Source organism: Camelus dromedarius, chromosome 12 (genome assembly GCF_036321535.1).
Source record: "Camelus dromedarius isolate mCamDro1 chromosome 12, mCamDro1.pat, whole genome shotgun sequence".
Lineage (NCBI taxonomy): Eukaryota > Metazoa > Chordata > Mammalia > Artiodactyla > Camelidae > Camelus > Camelus dromedarius.
Window position 1 is genome coordinate 49604706 of NC_087447.1, and position 18059 is coordinate 49622764.

At 48.8% G+C, this 18059-nt stretch overlaps 1 protein-coding gene across 2 annotated transcripts in view; it reads right to left on the reverse strand.

The window, feature by feature from the left end:
• Positions 1 to 205: 205 nt before the first annotated feature.
• MAP6 (microtubule associated protein 6) overlaps positions 206 to 18059 on the reverse strand; it is a 65656-nt gene continuing 47802 nt past the window's right edge. For both annotated transcript variants that reach the window (XM_031460372.2, XM_010989744.3), the window contains one exon: positions 206 to 1371. In XM_031460372.2, the coding sequence (XP_031316232.1) occupies positions 348 to 1371 (1024 nt within the window). In that variant the 3' untranslated portion in view covers positions 206 to 347. The remainder of the gene's footprint in view (positions 1372 to 18059) is intronic.

An 18059-nucleotide genomic window follows, 5' to 3' on the forward strand; every position in this document is an offset into this window, starting at 1 on the left:
TCCGTCTCTCAGCACCCCCCACCCACTCCCATCTCATGCTGACAACTCACAGGAGCTGGGGATTTCTCAGATGGGCCAGATAGATGAATGCAGAGTCCTGCAAGCCCATTCTCCAATGCGCATGGCACACACACACGTGCATGTACACATACACACACTCACACACACACACATGCATGTACTCAAATGGAGCCAGAGACACTGCTGAGCCAGAGGGACCAGTTTTATTAGATTCCAGCAAGACTATACAATACGTGTTTCATGCAGATTAAATGTGTGTCTTTGCTGCCCCTGAGAGGGAGCACTTTCATTGGCAGCTCCTTCTTTGGTGTGTCAAGGGGTGAGTGTCAAGGGGAACTCTCAATATATTCTGCATGGGGGACCGTTGGGATCATGACTGGGGGTGGAGGTGAGACAGTGGGCAGCTGGGGGCCCCTGGGACCTTGAGTCTTCAGAGGTTCAGGGACCACAGGACCTTGGTCCTTTGCTGGTAGTGGCACCAGAGGATCTTGATCTTTCAGAGGCACTGGGATTATAGGAACCTGATTCTTCACAGGCTCAGGGACCACAGGATCTTGATGCTTGGGAGGCTCTGGGACCATGGGGCCTTGATCCTTGACAGGTGCTGGGACCACAGGACCTTGATTCTTTACAGGTGCTGCAACCACAGACTCATGATCCTTCAGAAGCTCTGGGATCCCTCCACCTTGATCCTTGACTGGCTCTGGGATCACTAAACCTTGACTCTTTACAGGCTCAGAGAGCACAGGACCTTCATTCTTTACAGGTGCTATGCCCATGGCACTTTGATCCTTCAGATGCTCTGGGACCACAGGACTTTGATCCTTGACAGGTGCTGGGACCATGGGACCTTGATCCACAGGCTCAGGGGCCACAGGGCCTTGATCCTTGACAGGTGCTGGAGCCACGGGGCCTTGATCCTTGACAGGTGCTGGAGCCACAGGGCCTTGATCCTTCAGAAGCTCTGGTACCACGGAAACTTGATCTTTAACTTTTGCTGGAACCATAGGACTTTGATTCTTTAGAGACACTGGGACCAAGGAATCTTGGCCCTTGACTGGTGCTGAGATCACAGAACCTTCCTTCTTTAAAGGCTCAGGGACCACGTGACCTTGATCCTTAACTGGTGCAGGGACCATGGGACCTTGATCCTTCTGAGGCCCTGGGACCACAGGAGCTTGATCCTTCAGAGGCTCTGGGACAGTGGGGCCTTGACCCTTTGAAGGCTCTTGGATCACAGGACCTTGATCTTTCAGAGGCCCCGAGCCCATGGGACCTTGATCCTTGTCTGGCTCTTTGGCTACAGGACCTCGATTCTTATGTGAATCACTGGTGGGTTCGACCTGGCTCCTGCAGAGGAGAGAGAGGTGGTCACTGCGAGGGCCAGCACTTGGGCCAGGGACAGGGCAGAGCACAGATTGCCTGATAAGTCTTGGACTAGTGAAGCCTGGGCAGGCAGCTCTTGCTGGACAGTCAGGAGGAAAATCTGATCTGCATGTTCTTAGTACAGAACATGGCGTGGGGTACAGGGTGGGCTCCAGAATCAGTCATTCAGTGTGCTTGCCAATTGATTATAACCTGCACGTGGCGCGGAGGGCAGCCCCCGGGTGACAGTGGCAGTACTGTAGCGGGACTCAGAGTCCTCTAGTGGGCATCCCAGCAGCCTGTCCACCCCACGCTCCACCTAGGCTGCTCTTGCTCCCTCCAGAATAGCTGGGTCCATCCTGGGGGCGCGTCTGAGCTATCTAGTCAGTGCTTTTGTTCTCAGGACCTTCCAAGGCTCCTTCCCTTCCCCGACCACCTTATTAAGTGCTGAATGGGGAGGGGCAAGGGGTCCAAGGCATGCATGAAGGAAAAGGGCAGCAGGAATGTCCCTCTTCCCCCGCAAGGAGAAAAGTATTTTATCACTGACATTGTTCAGAACAGCTGGCCAGGGTGATAATAAAAAAAGCAGACCAGCTTTTAATTGGTTTTACTATTGCTTTTAAATTCTCTTTAGACAGTGCACTCCACTGTTGCCTGCACCAGCTTTGGTAGGTGACTGGCTGGGACTCCCCATTCAGGCAGTGAAGAGGCCCTGCTCCCCTCACTCTATCCCCACTCTGGCTCCCTCTACTCTCCCTGGGCCCCTGCCCTCCCTTACTCCAAGGCCCTCGGGCTGATTCCCTGCAGCAAGAGTCCAGGCCTCTCACCAAAATCCTCACAGGCTGCTACACTTGCCTCCCTGTGGACATTCACACCACCCCTCAGCCCACACACACTGTGGAGAGCAGATGACATCACTGACACAAGGGCAAACATTGCCACACTCAGACACCCTGACAATCTAGATTCGAGTGCACACTCCTGCCTTGCAGGCCGGGCTCAGCCAGGGTCACAAGCCCTTGCACACCTACAGACATTCCATTTTCCAAATCACTTCCTTCTCGCTGGGTTGCTTATATCAGCAACCCAGCAACCCTGTGAAACACGAAGGGAGGATTTATTACCCTTACTTGTCAGATGAAGAAACTGAGGTCCAGAGTGGACGAGTGATGTGGAAAGTGAGGGGACATGCATGGACTGTGGAGTCTGGGTCTTTCCACCCCTGAGGCCTGTGCTCCTCCTCCTCGGGCTCCTGGCACATGGCAGGTGTTCAGCATGGTGGAACTGGTATTACTCTTTTACACGTTGTTGCCAATCAAGTCTTTACACTTAAACCACTTCAGCATTTTAACAGTTCCTATTGGCTTTTAGCACTAAGTCTACTTGCTTATTAAAGCTGATCCAAATAAACTTCTACTTGTACCACTTTTTTAGTTTGCTATGGTTTTGTCTCTCTGGGTCTCAAGTTTGTCATTTATTTCATTTGGTATAATGATATTTACTCAGAAATTTATGCTTATTAGAAATTATGTACATAGAGCATATTACTATGTAATATTACAATTATTTTTCTATTTACATAGAAGTAAAGTTACACACATTTGGACTATTTGTATTCTGACATTTCATCCCGATCCAGAAGCTTTTTACTGTACTTATCTTCTTGAGCTACCTGGGAACTGACATCTCTGAGCAGAGTCCACAGTGCCGCAGGCAGGCTGTCTGTCCTCTGAATGTCTCTGAGCATCACAGTGGACACAGAAGGGCCAGAGCGGCCCCCTGGTTCAGCACGACACAGAGCACAGTTGCCCTGGCCACATAACACAGCTGGCTGCCGTCAGTAGGACATTTGTGTTTGTGGAGGGAGCCAGGCAGGACCACAAGAAGCATGCAGAATCCAAGGATGGCATTAAAATACTTCTAATATTTGATAGTTGGCCAGAGAGAAAAAATAAAAACTTAATTTAGAATAGAATCCAGCAGGAAATTGATTAGCTGAAGCCTATCAGGTAGTGGACAATCTGGGTGGAGCCATCTGAAGGGGTGATGAAACTGAGACAGGAGACAAAAGATGGGACCAGAGCTTAAGTTGATCTCAGGGGCTTGGGTTGCAAAACCTATTCTACTGGCAGGACATGGACTCAGTGTCCCCTGCTGGCATGGAGAGTCAAAAGAGGGCCAGACCCGCAGCACTGGGTGCAAAGTACATTTCCCTGGACGTCTGCAGCATTGGCTCACATGCCATGCACCATAGTTCTGCTTAATGAGCACTCAGCCAGCTGAGACGTAATCCTGAATTTGCTGGATATAAACCCTTATATTACTTCGGTTAGTAAACTTGTTTCCTTAATAAGTGTTCTTTAATCATGGAAAGGTTTAGAATTAAGATTAGAAATGATAAATCAAATTAAATCTACAACGGTACCTTTTTTGGTATTAAAGTTCAGGAAAAATCTGTGTAGATTTAGTCTGAAAGTATTTGTAATGTTTAAAATAATTTGGCATATTATATCTAACACATTAGGCTTGTGATTGCTATATAAAATATGTAATAGAATAATTTAGAATTGTGGTTTTAAGTTGAAAAATATAAGACAATTCTATAAATTTTGTAAATAATGATGGAACTTTTATTACAACCCAATAGTTAACATATTTTTAAGCTGAGTTTATTTTAAATAACTTGCAATTTAATTTAAATTATTTAGGGGAAATGAACTAAGTTATAAAATCCTCCTTAAAAGAGTTTATTAAATTTTATTAAATTTAAAAAATTTGTTACTTTTATAAATTAATCATTTGTTTTTCAAACCAAAGCAGCCTTGGGTGGTTTTCCTGTGAACAAAACTACCCTCAAGGGCAACATAAAACTCATTCACACAGACTGGCTATCACTTGGTTCCATGGTGCCCTGCCAGGCTAGCCATCTGTAGAATGCCCCACTGCTCACAGTGGCCTCTGTGTGAATAAGACAGAGCTGCACCCCCAGGGCGGAAGCCAGAGCAAGGCTGGTGAGTGGGGATGGGCTGGATTGAGCCCTACTCAGCCCACAGGCCAGCTGTCCCTGCTCAACCTGGGCAGCTGAGTCTGGAGTCTTGAGCAGCTGGGGATCTTCTCAAGACAGCACCTGAGACAGGCTCCTTCCACTTCCTAGCCTGGTTACCCTTCTCAGAAACTAGAATGACCTGCTGGGTTTACCTTGGCTTCTGTGCTGCTTATTGCCTGCCAGATCTTGGGAAATTACTCAACCACACAGACCTCAGTTTCCTCATCTGTAAAATGGAGATAACAATACAAATGTCAGGGACTATTATGACAGAGGATCAGATGATCCTCTTAGGCAAGGGTCTAAGATTGTCATAATTCACGACATTTGTAGAGTGCTTCGGTGCCTCACATGAGTTAAGTCCATAACCATAACTGTGTAGCGGTTTACCAGATGCTCACACAGTCTTTGCTTTAGCTCACTGGAATCTCCTGGCAGCCCTGGGGGGAGGCGGGGGATGTGGTGGAGATCCCTGCAGCCTCACCCTCCCGCACTGTCCTCTGGCCCCTCCACACTGCTTTGCACACTCCCAATGTTTTGCTTCTTTGTTTCTGCTGCTCAGATTGCCCTCTTTCTCCCACTTGGCCCTGTCTGTCCCTGATGGCTCGGTTTGGATCCCCACCTCCTCACAAGGTCTTCCTGGATGTATCTTTCCAAACTAGTTCTGTCTGTATCTCCCTTGCAGCACCATTTTACAGTCTCTTGCCACATTCATAGATACCCCAGCCGCATGTCAGTTTCCCCCCCATTAGACCGTGAGCTCCCTGAAGGCAGGGGCCATCTGCTTGGTCTGCAGCCCCAATGCCCAGCGCAGTACTGGGGACAAGGAAGGTCAAACAGAAAGATTTACAACTTACTGTTGCTGAAACCTGGTTTATCATTTATCCCATGGCCCCAGCCAGAAACCCAAGTCATCCTCGATGATTTCTGGTCCCTCAAAACCTTCATCCAGTCTATGAAGAACCATCTTTTCTGGCTCCTAACATGTATCTCCTGAATATTCCCACTTCTGTCCTTCCCTCCCTTCCACCACCAGCTACGCCATTGTCTCTGTGGGCCACTGTCACAGCCCCTAAGCAGTATCCCCTGCTCCTCCTCCAATCCATTCTGCATGCAGAAATCAGAATGATCTTTCAAAAAACCAAATCCCTTTCCTGTTGACAACTCTTCAAGGCTTCTCCTTGAACCCAGAATAAAAAGGCCCCACTTCGCTGACTGGCTTGCTCCCACCGCCTTCCTAGCTCTCTGTGGTCCAGCCTCCCAGGACTTTGTTCTGCTCCTCAGTATGCCCTGCTCCCTTGATTAATGCCTACTCATCCTCCATCTCCCAGCTCACTTTCCCTGGCGACCAGATGTGACCAGGCCCCTGCTCCAGGCTCTCCTAGTCCCCGACACTTTCTCTCCTGCCCCTCATCACAGCTCATTACTTGCATTCTTTCCCATTAATGTGTTCCTCACTAGGCTGAAGTGTTCAAAGGGCAGGAACATGCCAATTTTGTAAATCATTCTATCCGCTGTACCTAAGACCGTACCTACCCAGGGAAAGCCCTGACTACTTGTCAAATGAATGAATAAATGAGAGCTGTTTCTGTGCCAGATTCTGTCCTATTTGCAAGATTTTCTCCTCCAAGGTTACATGAGACATCCTAAGTCGTAGGAACTTCATTTTCTGCCCTTTGTCCTGTTTCCATGGGGACAGGCAAGGCCTCTGGGGTACACACACACTGACCTTGGATCCAAGCTTTATCAGAGTCTGAAGCAGGATGATGGTGCCCTGCCCCAGACTATCTGGAGAAAGGGCTTTCTTCCCTCCTGCTGAGTCCTGCTCTTGCACACAGTTCTAATCGCATACTCCACCTTTTTTTGTTTGTTTGTTTTTTCTTCCCAGACTGTCTCCTAATGCACCATCAAAGCAGCCCAGAGCTGAGGCAGTACTCCTGGCATATGGCCCTGTTCAGAAAATCAGGGATCTGTGGACCCATTCTTGAACTCCCTGCTTCCATAGCTTTGAAAAGCCCTGAGGAAGCAAGAAACTCATATTTCCTGAGCAATAACTATGTGCCAGGCTCGGTGTTAGGTATTTTAACCTAGATCATTTTTTACATGGTAAAGAGCAGTCTGCTGGAGGCAAAAGTACAAGGGCTGGGCTCAAGGCCAGAAGAGCTGGGTTTGAATGCTGACTCAACTCCTTCCTAGCCATGGGATGTCATCATGGACAACCAGTCTTCAAGCTTCATTTCCTTAATCTATAAAATGGGGATTACAGTGCCTACCTCCCAGAGAGGATCAGTTTATGTGAATGCTTATGGCATTGACCCCTGGAACATGTGATATTTAGTGAATGTTAGTTCCACAGAGGGACTTAGTGACCTGGTCCAATGTCTTACTCTCCAGATGGGAAACGAGGCCCAGAGTGGGCAAGCAACTCTCCCGTAGCCACACAGCTAAGAAATAGCAGGTCCAGGAGTAAAGACAGAAAATCTCACTGGGTGGGCAGAAGCAAAGATAGGCAGGAGAGGCTGAGGCCACTGCACCTCAGGGACTACAGGAGAAAAGGGGGCAGGGCGCGGGCCATTTCCCGGCTTTGTTTCCTGCTGTCTGCCTCCAAGGGCCCTGGACAGGCGCCCACGTTTCCCAGACACAAACAAAGCCCCAGACACAGAAGAGTCTGAGGGGGAGTGCCAAGGAAACCGTCTTTAAAAGGCTTGTTATCCTTATGAAGAATTGCAGGAGAAAAGGCATTCTCAAAACAAGAACACTCACTCCCACTCTCTCTCCAGCAGGACTCCATGGTAGCCTCTATTTTAGCAATTATCACGGTATCTGGTAATTATCTGCCTCTCCCCTAGCTCATGCGCTGTGCTTTGTTCGTCTTTGCAACGTGAGTCTCTAGTGTCTGGCTCGTAGTACCTGGCAGGTATTCTTGAGAGTAATGGATGGCTGGTGTATCACCTCTTCTCTTTATTCTAGTTGATGTTTTTCTTCTTTTATCCACTCATTGGACAAAGTGTGCAGAGCCCATGCTCTGGGTGAGGCCCCGTGCTGGGGGCACAGGCATGTATGAGTCCAGGGCCCTGACTTGCGGAGCCCCACCATGGACACTGTAAAGCTACCAGTGCACCAGGACCACCCCTAGCTGTGGCCCCAAGCCCTCATCTGCCTGTGTCTCTTCAACCAGAAAGGCCTGAAAGTCGCTTCAGAGCAAAGATGTCACTTTGCTGGAGAAGCCCCTGTCTCTGGTCCCTGAAGGTACAACTCCTCATGTGAAGGAAAAGCCCGGCTGGTCTAACAAGATAACTCACAAGTCTAGGAATGTGAAGGAGAGGCTGGGCTGGGCTAACAAGATAACTCACAAATCTAAGTATCGGAACACCGACCTGAGTTCTGCTGGACTAACTTGTAAATCTAGGTTAATTAGTGTTGGTTTGCTGTTCATGATTTTTGCTAGCCAGCTGGGTTTTCAAAGATACATATCTGGCTTTGGAATGTTGGTTTGCTGCCTCCCTGCCTCTACTTTTGTGATAATGATGCTGCTAAAGCTGTTCCATGCCTATTGGCCTAATACCCCAAGCTTGTACTTTACCCTATAAAACTTCATGCGCACGTCTTGGAGGTGCTCAGAGCTTCGGAGCAGAAGCCCCTCTGAGCCCACCGGGTAATACATCTGAGTACTCCAACCCTCCGAGTGGTGCTTGTTTCTTGACTGGCCTGTCGTTTCCGTAAGGCGCCCAGGGCTGGAAGGATAGACCTGAGGGTCATCAGGTCTCCTGAACTTGTGTTACTGTCTCCCTGCCGGCTGGCCCCAGCCACTGCCTGCACTTCCCTGGGTGGGGCACACACCACAGTGAGGAAGCCCACCATCTGCGGTCCAGTGTTTAGACCCTGAGAAGAAGCCTGGATTTCTGTCAGCTCCACCTCCCTCCCGTCCATGCCCTGATCTGGGTTCGGTGCTCTGGGGTCACCCTTCCACAGAATGTCCTGCTGCCTGCCCCAGGACAACCTTTCAGATACTTGAAGGGACAGCAATCGTGTCCTTATTTCGGCTTCTCTGGGCATCACACGTCCCACAACAGCTCAGGACCCTCACCATCCTGGCTGCTCTCCTCATTATACATCTCAGTTGGCTCCTGTTCCTTGGAAAGTGTGACCCCAGAACTGAAAATGATGTCGCAGTTACAGTCTCCAAGCAGGACATACCTCCTCTGTCCTGGAATCTATACCTCCATTGATATAACCCTAGGCCACTTTAGCCTCCTCTCAGGCATGTCAGTGCTGCTTCCCAACTCCACTCCTCCTCATCTGCCCAGTAACGCCCTCCTTAGCAACTAAAGATTCAGTTTCCAGGGTGACTTCCTCAGTCACCCAGACCTCTACCTTCAGAGGCTGAGTACTCCTTCTCCTGTGTGCCCACAGCCCCTCTCTGTTCCCATCCCCTCGCCCCATCACAGCAGCCCTATCAGATGAGCTGCCAACTGTTTTGTAGCTGCCTCTTCAGACTGGGGCTCTTTGAGGGCAGAGATCCTGTCTGCTTCTTCCTATTTCCTCTCTGTCTTTCCCTCCCTCCCTCTCTCCTTTCCCCCTCCTCTCTATCCTCCCCCCCATCCTTCCATATACATTTGATGAGTGCCTACTCAGTTGAATAGAGTGGAGAGCCGGAGCACTTGGGCATGGGGCTGGCACATATAGGAGATCTCCATCCCAAATGGAGAGTTTTAAAAATAACTCACACGCAATTAAATTCTGACAACCGCATTTACATGACACACAAATTCTTTCCAATTTTAACTGCCTTAGTACTTTTTTGTCCTCCCAAACTGTAACCTCTCTTTATGGTTTTCTAAGAGGACTTTACATACAAGGTAGCACATCATATTCTCACCACAGCCCCGTCAGCCAGGCAGATAGACAGGGGTCACTCACATCCTCCATTTTCCAGAGGTGGAAGTAAGGCTCAGAAAGGTCACCTAGGGAGTTTGTGGCAATGTCAAGACCTTAACTGAGGATAACAGACTTTCAGTAAAGCTCTTTCCTTTCTACAACAGTATCCCTCAGGGGTGTGACTTCAACCATAGAGATTCCAACTTTGTCTGCAGATGTCTGAACTGGGTCTGGCTTGATATAACCATGACTGTTTCTAACTGGTCCAGGAGGCTGGAGTCATTGACCTCTGTAGGTCCCCAGCTCTGAGCTCCCAACTGCATCTCCTGAGAGTTGTCTCTCTGGGGCCCCAACAAGTCCCACTTTGTCTTAGCCCTTCCTGCAGCCACTACACAAGGACAGCCCTGGTATACCTCCTGGTGTTCAGCAGACCCTGGCAAAGAAGCTAGTCCTAGAAAGCAGGGGCATCCTGGTCTCAGAGTGCCCATCCACACCACACCTGTGAGCCCTACCTGTAAGGCTGCCCATTGGTCTGCCAGCCCGGGGCCACACTGAGAGTCCACCCAGATGTCGCTCATCAGCACAGACAGAGCAGCAAGGACCACAGCTGGAAAAAAGGCTGCCACCACAAGGCTTAATTCTGGGCGGGGGGAGTAGAGGAGTGGGGAGGAGGAAGTAATGGTGCTGATCAGACTCAGCATCTCTGACCTTCATCTGACTCATTTTCCAAAGATGAAGAGAGTATGTAGGGTCACTGAAGGTTTGGAGCAAGAAAGGGATGGGATGAGATGGCTCTTTCAGGAATTCTTTACCATAGGTATCCTAGAGATGGCCCTGAGTCCTGGACAAAGAATGGGTTTGTCACCCAAACCTGGCTCCAAATCCCAGCTTGCCACTCACAAGTTGTGCACCTGTTATTTAACCACTGAGTCTCAATTTCTGTATCTGTAGATGGGGATGCTGCTTACAGACTCTCTAGCCCTGTTGTGAGGATTAAATGGAAACAAGTGTGTAAAGGTCAAATAAATGTTTCTTCCCTTCCCCTGAGCTGTGGCACCTCTGCCTTTTACAAAACTGGCACTAGAGACCTGGGGCAGAGTCTTGGTTGGGATTTGTCTCCACTACTCCAGGCTCCCTGCAGGCAGATGTGTTCTCCTGAAGCACAGGGAGATGGTTGCGCTAGGGGGCTAGATGGTTTTGTTTCCCACCCTGTGTTGTGGTTGTTTTTTCCTTTTTGCAGTTAAATACCTTTTCTAGGTATAACCTGATAAGACTAAATAAATTCCCAGTTGTAGAATAAATATTTTAAAAGCTTCCTTGGTTGTTTTTACACCAAGAAGGCAAACTCAGGGGCAGAGCTGACTGTCTCAATGGGCTGCAAAGACTCTGGTAATCATGCTGGTGACCCTTTTTAAAATGTGCAGTGCTGCACTAAGGCCAGCAGACGGGAATGGCTCAGTTCTTGTCCAGATGGGAACTTGCAAATCAATCTTTGTCCTCCCCTCTACCCTATCTAAAGCAAAGGATGGGATCTTGACCCATTAATCAAAAATTGGCTTAATGTGTCCAGAGGGAATCAATGAAGATGACCATGTAATTGCATGGACTCCATACCAGGTGGTTGATAGGGTGTGCTCAGGGAGGTAGGGCCAGGAAGGGCTGGGGAGGGGAGGGGGCAGCAGAGCCAGTGCAAGAGGGGCTTTATTTCAAGTCGTTGCAAGGCAGAGGGAGTGGATTTGCCATGTGGAGCTCCAGCTACCACCATTCCGCTGGGACTGGAGTAAGGATGGTAAGTAACTGGGAAGTGGTGGTCAGCAAACTACCCATAAAATGAACTATGACAAGGGCGTTCCACTTACAGTTGGCAGAGGTCTTCGCAGGCATCCTCACGGGGCCCTCATGAGAGTCCTCTGAATCTCAAACAGGATTTTCTGCTATCAGACCTCTTACCACCTGCTACCCTACACCATGGAACCAAACAGATTCAGGTCACACCACATCCCTTGCTGAGCAAACTCCTGATTTCTGAATTTGGGGACCAAATACAATTGGGTAGCAATGGACACTTGTACTCTTACAATCTCTTTGAAGTTCAAAGAAAGTAAGAAACTCAGCCAAGGTCATACAGCTTGTAATCAGCAGAGCTCGGATTTTGAACCAGGCCTGCCGGCTATAATTCTCAGCCCTTCTTTCTCAGATATGCCCCTCGAGGGACGCCTCTACTATCCTGGAGTTAAGAGCTCTGCACTGGGCAGGGGGTGGGATCATCCAACCTCTTAAGATTACCCTCTAACTGAGAATCTATGATTTTATGAAGTCAAGACTGTTTAGAAAAAGTGGCCACAGAAAGTACAGAGGTGGGCTGGCCCAGAGGCTGGCCATTATAAAACCAGCCATTGGCTCCTCTGTGCTCTGCTGTTGTCTTGATGTCTCTCGAAACCACCCCTCTCATGTGAGCAGAGCCAATTGTTAGGCAGAACAAAGCCTTGTGGAGGCGCCATGGTGAAAATGGAGCAGATGGTGAATATCGTCATTCATTCGCTCGCTTATTCATTCAACACACACTTGAGAAGACATTATCCGTGGTAGACACTGGGCCAGAAGCCGGGGCTACAAAGATGAGCAGAAGGACTAGGTCCTTGCCCTGGGAGAACACAGTCTGGGTGAGGGGGAACACATACACATGAGCAGATGACACAGTACGTGTGCTAAGTTCCATGATGAAGAACACACAGGGAGCATCTTACCCAGCCTGGGAGGTGCGGGAAAGGCTTCCTGGAGCTGTCCCCTGAGCAGACGGAGTCTTGAAGGATGAGTTAGCCAGGTGGAGAAGCAGAAGGGCAGTCTGAGCAGGTGGGGCAGCGTGGGTAAAGCATGGAGGTGAGAAGCAGCATGGGGCGCTGAGCAGAGACAAGCTTCTGCAGGCCACGAGGAGCCCGCGGATGGTTTAAAGCAGGGTGTGTCATGGTCAGAGGTGCATGTTCTAAAGATCCCTCTGGCAGCTTAAGCCAGTAGCGGTGGCAATAACTGATGCATCTCAGCATCTGAAGCTCGCTCGGCCCCAAATAAGATGTCTGGGTTGAGACAGTTATATACAATGCCTAGCTAACAAGCGACAGAGGGCCACTTATATGAGGACAAGGGATAGAGTTAAGCTCCATTCCAATTTGGAATAAAATGCACAGGATGGCAGTCTCAGATCTAATACCTCCGATGTCAGGTAATGGACACCAGTTTTATCTTGGTATCTCCAGGACCAGGTATACTTCTAATGAATGAAAACTTTATTGGATTATTCTGTATTCAGTAACCATGCATTTTAGTCACCCAGTCAGTTAATTTAGCACCCAGAGGAGAAAATGTGTGTATATCTGGCTGAGACAATTGGTTAATTCTGTCAGGATGTTTCAGCCAGTTGTGTGTGAAGACCTGACCCAATTCTTATTTCCCCTGACTTATATCTGAGTCCCAAGATTTATAGGGGATCCCAGGTAAGCCTGCAGGAGGGTCTGTAATGCCCAAGCAGACATGGCACCTTGAGGTGAGGGTGTAATTTAGTTAGGAGTCCCACGTGTCTGAAAGCTGACTCCCTCCAGGCCGGCCCCTGCCTCAGGTGAAGGGGGAAGCAGCTCAGCCTGCGAGCAGGAGACCCGGCTCCACGCTTCCTCCGTCTGTCTCAGCCGGATGAGCTGGCAGACCAGACGCCCTCCCCTCTGAGAGTCCCTCTCCTGCCTGTTGCCTGGTGCAGACACTTGCTCCATGACATCAGGAGGGGTCAGTGTGATCGCACAGAAAGACAGGCTTTGTAAACAATCAGCAAATATACATTGTTAGAATATTATTGTTTACGTCTGTAGACTCAAAGGCATTCCATAGCCGAAATCCTTTAAAAGCATTCTTCTTAATTAGCGTTTGCCTCTATCAACTTCATATATTATCAGAGATTTACTCAGTTAGCTATCTGTCAGAAAGACAGGGAACACAGACCTTTCAAGTCCTGTACGGGGAAGGTGGAGGGGCTGAAGTGACCTCTATTTAGTGTCCACTATGGGTTTCCCCACAGCCTGCAAGTTGTTTCACCCTCACTCCTCTCTTCTGAGGTGGGTATTAGAGTCCCCATTTTCAGAGGAGGACACCAAGGCTCAAAGAGTTTAGTGAATGACACAGACTTGGACAGCCAGCACTGACTTCCATCCATAAATCTCATAAACAGCTAAGTGCACCACCACTGGTAACCTATGTTCACAAGCTAAGGAAGAAAATATAGAATGATGGCAACCCTGTTACTATAGCTGTTCTAGGATGGTCCAGGTGTCATGGGGACAGATGCACCAATGGCCATGGGATGGAGAGCTGTGAACCGTGTGCCAGGTCCTACAAGTGTGGAGGCTGAGGAGGGTTGCTTCCCTTCATTTGAAAAAGCTGCCTCTCCTGTCTCAGTGGCCTCGGCTGCCCTGCTGCTGTCCCTGCCCTGCTGGCCTCAAGTGGAGCAGCGATAGGGTCTCGCCTTATTTATAGATGGTCCACCGGCTACATCCTGCAAGAAACTTTTTATACTTGAGATTGTGAACATGTAAAATGCTCTAAGAAATTTCAGCAGGGAGAGGACCTTAAAACCATGATGACACAGTCTTTGTGAAAGGGGACACTCCCCGAACCTATGGGAAGCAGGCTGTGCGTTTTTAAAACCTAGTGGGGGAAAAAAAAAGGAAGAACTTTCCTAAGAACATATAAACTCTAAGGAAGACTCAAACTACACTTACAACTAATGTAGTAATGATGACCTATTTTAAAGCTAGAGGCTGGTTTTAGCTTTGTTTGCTGTTTCAGGGAGGTGAGGTGATAATAATCACAGGTGGAGATTTGCCCCCTGGGTGTTGGCAGCTCAGGGAGCATGGATGGAAAGCGAGGCTGAGGCTGTATGTGAGCCCCAACCGCTGGGCGGCACAGAGAAAGCCACATGGCTCCCACCCGCCTGCTTCTCCGCTGCCCACTCTTGCCCTCTCTCGGACTCCGAGTGCATCTCACCTTCCCCTGGGTTGTTCTCAGTGTCTTCACACATGTGATTCTGTGGGTCTTTTTCTCTCTCTGCCTCTGTTTCTACCTCTCTATTTCTCTCCACCTCTCTCAATCCCTAGTGTTGAATAAAACAATTCTTAACTGATCAAAAAAGAGCTAAATAATACACATTTATGTATGTTTGATTTATTGAATAGGATTTGGGGTTTTCTGCCTCATACAAAAGCAGGCAGGAATGTTTTCTGTTCATCTGGAAAATGAATATACAGTGGTTTTTTTTTTTCATAAACGTGACCCTTGATTGATTCCTACCATGGCTCCTCCCCAAAGCCCAGAAACTGGGGAGCAGCAACAGAATGAATCCCAGCCTAGAGTTCCTAGCCTGGAGCAAGAGGGGACCCGCGGTTGGTGCCCAGTATGAGTGTGAGGGTGAGCAGCACGATGGCAGGAACATGCACACAGGGGGGTGCAAGCTGGGTATGTAGATGGAGAAACCCCAGTTAACCACCGCCCCCCACATGACACCAGGTCCTCCCCAAGAGAATCACGCCCCAGGGCTGAGCTCACCTGATGTTGGAGCCCCCAGAGCTCTGCTCCTGCAGCTCCCTCTGTCTGTCTGATTGGCCACCCCGGGCTCTGTTCACCTGGTCATCACCTGCCCTCCGCTGAGGTCCTCCCTGACCCATGAAATCTGCTAGAAAAGACTCCTCCTTCATGCTCCACTGTGATGGGAGATGGCGTCTCAGTCATCCTGGTTCCCTATTCCAGGCACAATGCCTGGCGCGTAATAGGTATTCAATCAGCATGTTTGGAAAAAGGAAGAGGGATCCCATACAAAAGTACAGAATCTCCCATGTTAGCAGAAGGATATCAAAATGGGCACATTGAGGTGCCCATCTATCTGCTCTCCTGCCGGAAGCCCCTGTATGCCCTGCACACCCACCTCCCACCCATTCTCCAAGGTTCCCCTCCACGAAGCCTCTGATTCCCCACCCCTGGTGGGAAGAGTTCTGTCCTCTATCTGAGCTCCCAGCTCCCTGGTCTACTGTTACCTTGTTGGGACTCTCTTATGGCAGTTTCCACACCCCCGTTAGGCGCACACCAGACTGTCACCCAATAACCCACACAGTGAGCCAGTCCCAGAAGGTGGATCCTCCACAATGACCAGATTAAATGAGTCAGACAAGGCATCTCTGCCATTGCTTGGGAGGAGAAAATCCAGAACAGACAGTCCTGTGGGTCGATGGGAAAGGGTGGAGGTCAGGACCCAGCCTCCCAGCATGGCCAGGCGGCGCTGGTCACTCACTCCCAGCACCAGGGCATCAAAACGTTACACTACCTTGTTGGCCAGTGGGTCTCTTGGTCCATCTTCGCTTTTCCCAACACTTAGCTCTGACTGCTTGCAATTAGTATCAGAGAGGCAAGTATCTAAAAGAGTCAAGCTGAGTTATGGAGAACCCCAGACAAACTGCAGGGCACAGCTCACCTCATGGAGAGTGGCTCAAATGGCAAAGGTTGGTTCCTTCGCCTACTCAGCTGGGCCTTACCAAGGAAATAAGATCAAGAAAGTGGTGTTCGTCTTTAGCATTTATTTATAATTGGAAAAACTGTTTGTTTGTTTGTTTGTTTGTTTGTTTGTTTGTTTTTTCTGAGCAAGCACAGACCACAAGCACGTCACAATCAATTGGCTATACATGAATATTTTTGTCATTTTCTTACTAACAGCAGGAATGAAATAGCACCAAGAGAGGTGTGCGCTACACATACAAAGACAATCTGTGGTATGCAACAAACCCAGGCCACAAAATCGCAAGTAGACACTTCCTGTCTGCCTTGGGAGAGGCAAAGGCATCATGGGAGCACCAGCGGATAACGAAAAGCTTTAAGGACCCGACGCACAGCTTCAAGGATTATTTTTGCAGGCGAGGGAAGCAGACAGTGGGAAAGCTTCAGTCCTCGCTCATTTGTCAGGGGAGTTCAGGGAACCACAGGGAATGGTACAAAAATGGGCAGAACAGGCATTCGAAGCTTGGTCACCTTCAGAAAGGCAAAACCAAAACATTGCTTGTGAAGCTGATGTCAGTCAGTGTCAATCAGCCTGTTTGGATACAGACCGAGACTGGCTGAGTTTTATTTGTAAACAGTAGAAATCAAAGGAGGTTTCCTGCCAGTGAAGTGACACATTCAAGAGTCAAAGTGAACTACCAACAAGGTTTCATCAGCTGGAGGTGCTAAAAAGATGGGGGAAACTAAAGGGTTGAAGAATCCTACAGGTCATCTAGAGCCTCAGGCAGGGCAGGGAAGAAACTCAGTGCCTGGGGCTATAAAGCAGGTGGGAAACTACCATTTGGTCAGCACAAACTTGAATCAGACACAGGGATTGAGTCCTATGTATCCTGGTTGTGCTGCTGTGGAGACAGATTTAGGCACACTACCCACTGTGGCTGGCCCCGTGTAGGGCACACAGGCATTCAATAAGTGAATGTGGAATGAATGGTCCCCCATGCATTGTAAAGCTTGATTTTACTTGATCTACAAAAAATAGATGACTATTCTACGGAGAAATCCAAATTGTGGCTAACATCAACATGTCTGACTAATGTCAGCTCTCAAGAGAACGAACACACACTGGCAAATTCTCTGGACAAAGTTAAGATCATATTGACAGGGCTGTCTGGCTATTGTTAAGATTAGCTAGCAAATACCCGGAATCAGCACTGAGATCTACTCTCGCCGTTTCTGGCTTGGCATCAAAATCTGGGATTCATAAACTGCGACTAACATTTTCTACCTTCCTCAGTCCTTCTCCTTCATCACAGCTCCTTCTCTGAGACAGAAAGGAGGAGGGCAGCAGCCCTGCTAGTCCTGTTCTCTTAGGAAACAGGGCCCAAATAGCACAGGCTCAACTCATTTACAAGAGATTTCTCAATCAGCCCAAAGGTGAAAAACAAAATGGTGGAAACGGAGGTCTTGCTGCCCGAAAGGTCAGAGTAGGAGAGAGCTTGTGGAGGCTCTACCGGCATCAACTGGAAGGACTTAGAAAGGGACTTGAGGACTTCACTCTTCACCACTTTCATTACAAAAGAAAAGTACCCCAGAGCAAAGGCTGGCGTCACACAACAGCCCAGAAATTTCAGAATGCTGGTGACACTGAGCACTCTGAAGACATGAGAAATAAAGGTTACTGAACAACGTACACGTCACAGAGTTTGCAAATGCAATTTTTCTGGTAGGTATTTGGGGTCTTGCCACAACTCATTGACTAATGCCTACAACACAACTCTAGCACAGCTAAGGTGGCACTGCCATCACTGGCAGGCAGTGCTGACCCACAGACATGAGACACACATACAAGGAGAGCTGCTTCTATTCATGAATGAGGTCAAAGATGTTTGCTAATCATGTCGCAGGGAACTCTCCTCATCTTAGGTTAAGTCACAGAAATGTCCCCTAACCTGAAGCTCAGCATCTCCTGTCCTCTTCCAGGAGCAGAGCAAGAACGGTCCAGGCAGGGACAGTAAACATCGCCACACCTGCCACTAACTACATCTGTTTCCTGCTGTGTGTTTCTCAGAAGCCACATTCTAAATACACTATTCTTACACCTTAAACTTTCTTCCTCAGTCATTTGTAACCAGCTGCTTTGCCAAATTGGCAGCACTGGCTAGGCTGAGGAAACAATCTCATTTTTGTCATCTTCTTACCATGTCTGGAATGTACCTAAGACACC